The sequence below is a fragment of the Papio anubis genome, chromosome 1, assembly GCF_008728515.1.
Source record: "Papio anubis isolate 15944 chromosome 1, Panubis1.0, whole genome shotgun sequence".
In the NCBI taxonomy this organism is placed as follows: domain Eukaryota; kingdom Metazoa; phylum Chordata; class Mammalia; order Primates; family Cercopithecidae; genus Papio; species Papio anubis.
In genome coordinates this window covers 217,736,649-217,742,888 of record NC_044976.1, presented here as the reverse complement: position 1 = coordinate 217,742,888, position 6,240 = coordinate 217,736,649, and the positions used below count along the sequence as shown (strand labels likewise).

General features: G+C 36.5%; 1 protein-coding gene across 1 annotated transcript; it reads left to right on the top strand.

The window, feature by feature from the left end:
- The first annotated feature begins 344 nt into the window (after window positions 1-344).
- Window positions 345-4,086, top strand: LOC110742078 (olfactory receptor 2M3). The gene has a single exon (XM_021932334.2). The coding sequence runs from the start codon at window positions 2,275-2,277 to the stop codon at window positions 3,211-3,213; it is 939 nt and encodes a 312-aa protein (XP_021788026.1). The 5' UTR covers window positions 345-2,274; the 3' UTR covers window positions 3,214-4,086.
- The last annotated feature ends 2,154 nt before the right edge of the window (window positions 4,087-6,240 follow it).

Here is a 6,240-nt window from a genome sequence, read left to right as displayed (position 1 = left end):
GCCTACCTTCTCTTGAGGACAAAACAAGGGAACCCTGTGGTAGGAAACCCTCAACACTAAAGATCCCAGAGATGCCCATTTCTCATTCTGAATACATTGACTGGACCTGGATCTGAGCTACCACTAATAAGCTTTATCCAACTTCTTGATAATGATTTGTTTTAAAACAAGAATGGAGGAAGGTTGCATCCTGTTTCTCTCTTCATACTGATTGAGCAAAATGATTTCTTTTTGTTTTAGAGATTTCTGTTCTATCTCATCAGAGTCCCATAAGGAGGTTCCTTCTCTATCTTCCGAGCCCTGAAGAGACATTTTTTGGTAGGTTTTTATTCTCAGATCTCAGTTGTTGTTGAATTAAAATTTAAACTACTTTTGAGTATTTTTTTCTTATCCACAATATTATTCAAAATTTATTTAAAGAAATAAAACTCAAAAAAGTATACTTTACTACCTCATATTTAAAAAATTGTATTTCAACCCTCAGGCCAAATTCAAGATTCCATCACCTCTGCGGATTTCTTCTAACTCCCTTGTCGCTCCTAGATTATTCAGCTTTTATTATTGCTGATTTTAGTCCCTTCTTTAAAATGTGATGCATGAATAAATGAAAAAAGTACATTTCTGTCAAATGACTCTACTCACCAGGCTTGTCTTTCTGTTTATGACATCATTTTTTATTGCCTGGAATAATTTTCCCTCACATATTGGCTTTGCTGATACATTTAGAATTATCTCATAGAATAAAATCTAAATGCCACAACATACAAGAAACATAACTCTAAATTAGAAAACCCTATGTTTCCCCAAAATCTTCTAGTTATAGCATATCATTTTGTGGAATTCATATATGGATAAACCTTTCCTGTGATCTGATTTTCTCACTTCCTCAGAGTCTTTGCCAAATGCCACTAGATGTGTGAGGTTTCTCTTGACTACTCTGTTCAAAGTTGAACATGCTCGTGCAGTTCAAACACCTTTCTTTGACTTACTTTTCTCTGAAGCATTTAACCTCTTATGACATAAATTTGTTTATATGTCATCATCTGATCACACTCGCTATGACCTGTATGGGCATGGGCCTTCTTTGTTCCAATTATTGTGGTAGCCACAATACTGAACACATAGGCTTCATAAGTGTTTCTTGAAAGCATGCATCTCATGCTTTTCTGAAGTTCTGTTTTTCTTTGTACTTATTCTCCAGAGGAGATATTTATTGTGTTAGTGTCCTAGGAATGAGAATACAGAGTATCACAAACTGGTTACCTAAAACAGAAGAAATTTGTTCTGTCATAGTTCTGGAGGCTAGAAATCTGAAATCAAGTTGTCAGCAGGGTTGGTTATTTCTGAGGGCTCTAAGAGGAGGAATCTCTCCCATTCCTTTCTCCGAGGTTCTTGTTATAACTAACAGTTGTTGGCATTTCTTGGTTTGTAGATACGTCACTCCAATCCCTGCCTCCCCCATCCCATGGTATCCTCAGTGTCTCAGTCTTCACATGGCCATCCCCTTATCAGAACATGAGTCATATTGGATTAGAGAGGCACACTATGCTCCAATATGACCTCACCGTAACTAATTACAGTCTTTATGCTTTTCCAAACAAGCTCACATCATGAATATCCTTTTGACTAAAAATAAAATTCAATCCATAAGACAGGGCTATAGAAAAAAGGGCCTAGATTTTAGATTTGTATAATTGAAAATCCTTTCTGTGTGTCTACTTAGTGTATAGAAAACTTACAATGAGGAGTAGATCAAATACTCTAAACTGTAAAGTAATAGGCAACCAAACAGTTTCTGTTAACACTGGTAGAAAAGTCCCTACTATCATGTGAACAAAGGCACAAATTTATTTTCAATTTCTAGTATTGTGTTGGTCACATGCTGACTGAAGCTGAATTTCTCTATCAATTTATCTGTAAAAGACTTCTGATTTCTTAGGAAACATCTGTTTGCATTGGAGACATATTCTTTTTGGAAAAACTCCATCAATAACATATTAAATATTGTTATTCTAATGTTTCAATTGAGAAAAAGGACACTCAGAAGAGAAACGTTGGAAAAGCTCCATAATTTCATAAGTGAGGCAGTGCTGAAAGAACACATTTTGTTGTAAGTCTATACTTTTTGAACTTTTAGTTTTTTACTTCTGGTTATAGTGTATTGATCACTGACCTGAAAAATTTAACACAATCACATGTTTTATAAGGTACTGTGAAAAGTTTTACCAAATTAATGACCTGGTTTTGTGGTACTAGGTAAAAAACATATTCATCATGGCATGGGAGAATCAGACCTTCAACTCTGACTTCATCCTCCTGGGAATCTTCAATCACAGCCCCACCCACACCTTCCTCTTCTTTCTGGTCCTGGCCATCTTTTCAGTGGCCTTCATGGGAAACTCTGCCATGATTCTCCTCATCTACCTGGATACCCAACTCCACACCCCCATGTACTTCCTTCTCAGCCAACTGTCCCTCATGGACCTCATGCTCATCTGCACCACTGTACCCAAGATGGCCTTCAACTACTTGTCTGGCAGCAAGTCCATTTCTATGGCTGGCTGTGCCACACAAATTTTCTTCTATGTATTACTGCTTGGCTCTGAATGCTTTCTGTTGGCTGTTATGGCTTATGACCGCTACATTGCCGTTTGCCACCCTCTCAGATACACCAATCTCATGAGACCCCAAGTTTGTGGACTTATGGCTGCCTTCTCCTGGATCCTGGGCTCTACAGATGGAATCATTGATGTTGTAGCTACATTTTCCTTCTCCTATTGTGGGTCTCGGGAAATAGCCCATTTCTTCTGTGACTTCCCTTCCCTACTAATACTCTCATGCAGTGACACATCAATATTTGAAAAGGTTCTTTTCATCTGCTGTATAGTAATGGTTGTTTTCCCTGTTACAATCATCATTGCTTCCTATGCTCGAGTTATTCTGACTGTCATTCACATGGGATCTGGAGAGGGTCGTCGCAAAGCTTTTACTACCTGTTCCTCTCACCTCATGGTGGTGGGAATGTACTATGGAGCAGTTTTGTTCATGTACATACGGCCCACATCTGATCGCTCCCCTATGCAGGACAAGATGGTGTCTGTATTCTACACCATCCTCACTCCCTTGCTGAATCCCCTCATCTACAGCCTCCGCAACAAGGAGGTGACCAGGGCATTCAGGAAAGTGTTAGGAAAGGGCAAGTCTGGAGAGTGAGTACTTTATAAACTTTATGCTTTGTTGGCTGCTAAATTCTTTTAAATGTCCCTTTTTTCCATTAAGTCCTCAAAATAACTTTCATTTTGTACATAAATTTGTAATAACATATATATGAGCAGCTATATTATTTATTCCAGATAAACTATTTTAAATATTTCTTATATTCAATTCAGTTGTTAGTACAATATAAGGCATTTTCAATATTGACATTAAAGGATTTTTAAAATTTTTTTATTTAAATAGGTTTTTGGGGAACAGATGGTGTTTGGTAACATGAATAAGTTATTTAGTGCTGATTTCTGAGATTTTGGTTCACCCATCACCCAAGTAGTGTTCCCTGTACTCAATGTGTGTTCTTTAATCCCTCTCTACCCACACCTTTTCCTCCAAGTCCCCAAAGTCCAATGTATCATTCTTATGCCTTGATGTCTCATAACTTAGCTCCCAGATATGAGTGAGAATATACAATGTCTGATTTTCCATTTCTTTGTTACTTCACTTAGAATAATAGTCTCCTATTCTATCCTGGTTTTTGCAAACTGCTATTTTTTTCCATTTTTTGGCTGATAGTATTCCATGGTGTATATATACCACCTTTTCTTTATTCACTTGTTGATTGATGGGGTTTTGGGTTGGTTCCATATTTCTGCAATTGCAAATTTTGCTGCAATAATCATGTGTGTGCAAGTATTTTTTTTTGTAAAATGACTTATTTTCCTCTGGGTATACACCTATTAGTGGTATTTCTGGATCAAATGGTAAATCTACCTTTAGTCGTTTATGGAACCTTCATAGTGTTTTCCATAGTGGTTGTACTAGTTTATATTCCCGCCAAGAGTGTAAAAGTGTTCCCTTTTCAGCACATCCTGCCAACATTTATTTTTTGTTTAATTTTTTTATTTTGGCCATTCTTGCAGAACTGAGGTGGTGTCACATTGTGGTTTTGATTTGTATTTCCCTGATAATTAGTGATGTCCAGCATTCTTCCATGTACTTGTTGGTCATTTGTATATCTTCTTTTGAGAATGGTCTATTCATGTCCCTTAGCCCACTTTTTGATGGAACTGTTTGTTTTTTTTCTTGCTGATTTGTTTGAGTTCTTTGTAGATTCTGGTAATTATTCCTTTGTCAAATGTATATATTGTGAAGATTTTCTCCCACTCTGTGGGCTGTCTGTATCTCTCCTGATTATATCTTTCGCTGTGCAGAAGCGTTTTAGTTTAAGTCACATCTCTTTATTTTTGTTTTTGTCACGTTTGCTTTTGGGTACTTGGTCATGAAGTCTTCTCCAAGCCAACGTCTACAAGGGTGTTTTTGATGTTATCTTCTATAATCTTTATGGTATGAGGTCTTAGGTGTAAGTCCTTAATCCATCTTGAGTTGATTTTTGTATAAGGTGAGAGATGAGGATCCAGTTTCATTCTCCCACATGTGGCTTTTCAATTATTCCCGCACCATTTGTTGAATACCTTGTCCTTTCCCCACTTTATGTTTTGGTTTGCCTTGTTGAAGAACAGTTGGCTATATTTGACTTTATTTCTGGGTTCTCTATTGAGTTCCACTGATCTATATGCTTATTTTTATACCAGTATCATGCTGTTTTGATGGCTATTGCTTTATAGTATAGTCTGAAGTCAGTTAATATGATGTCTCCAGATTTGTTCTTTCACTTAATCTTGCTTTGGCTATGCAGGCTCTTTTTTGGCTCCATATTCATTTCAGGATTTTTTCTTCTAGTTCTGTGAAGATTGATGGTGGCATTTTGATGGGAATTTCATGGAATTTATAGATTGCTTTTGGAAGTATTGTCGTTTTCACACTACTGATTCTACCATCCCTTGGCATGAGATGTGTTTCCATTTGTGTGTGTTGTCAATGATTTCTTTCAGCTGTGTTTTGTAACGTTCACTGTAGAGGTCTTTCATGTCCTTGGTTAGGTATATTCCTAAGGTTTTTTGTTCTTGTTGTTATTGTTGTTTGTGCAGCTATTGTTAAAGGGGTTGAGTTCTTGATTTGATTCTCAGCTTGTTCGCTGTTGGTGTACAGCAGAACTACTGATTCGTGTATATTAATTTGGTATCCTGAAACTGCTGTATTTATTTACCAGTTCTAGGAGCTTTTGGGATGTGTATTTAGGGTTTTCTAGGTATACAATTATATCATCAGCAAACAGCAACAGTTCTACTTCCTTTTAACCAATTTGAATGCCCTTTATGTCTTTCTCTTGTCTGATTGCTCTAGGTAGGACTTTCATTACTATGTTGAATAGAAGTGGTGAAAGTGGGCATCCTTTTGTTGTTCCAGTTCTCAGGGGAAATGCTTTCAACTTTTTTCCATTTGGTATAATGTTGGCTGTGGATTTGTCATAGATAGCTTTGATTATCTTAAAGTATGTCCCTTCTATGCTAATTTTGCTTAGGGTGTTAATTGTAAAGGGATACTGGATTGTGTCAAAATTTTTTTGTGTCTATTGAGATAGATGATCATGTGATACTTGTTTTTAATTCTGTTTACATGGTGTATCACATGTATTGGCTTACTTATGTTAAACCATCCCTCCATTCCTGGTATGAAACCTACTTAATCATGGTGGATTATCTTTTTGATATACTGTTGGATTTGGTTTGGCCATATTTTTGAGGATTTTTGCATCTATATTCATCAGGGATATTGCTCTGTAGTTTTCTGTTGTGTGCACCCCTGCTTTTGGTATTAGAGTGATAGTGACTTTATAGAATAATTTAGAGAGGATTCCCTCTTTATCCTCTGCAATAGTGTCAATAGGATTTGTACTAATTCTTTGAATGGTTGACAGAATTCAGCTGTGAATCAGGTCCTGGACTTTTTTTTTTTAGGCAGTTTTTTTTTTTTAATTACCATTTCAATCTCTCTGTTATTGGTCTGTTCAGAGATTCTATATCTTCTTTGTTTTAGCTAGAATGGTTATATATTTCCAGGAATTTATCCATCTTCTCTAGGCTTTCCAGTTTATTTATATTAAGGTGTTCATAGTAGCCTTGAATA

Coding starts and splice junctions, on each gene's coding strand:
- LOC110742078 (XM_021932334.2), top strand. CDS start 2,275: ATGGCATGGGAGAATCAGACCTTCAACTCTGACTTCATCCTCCTGGGA.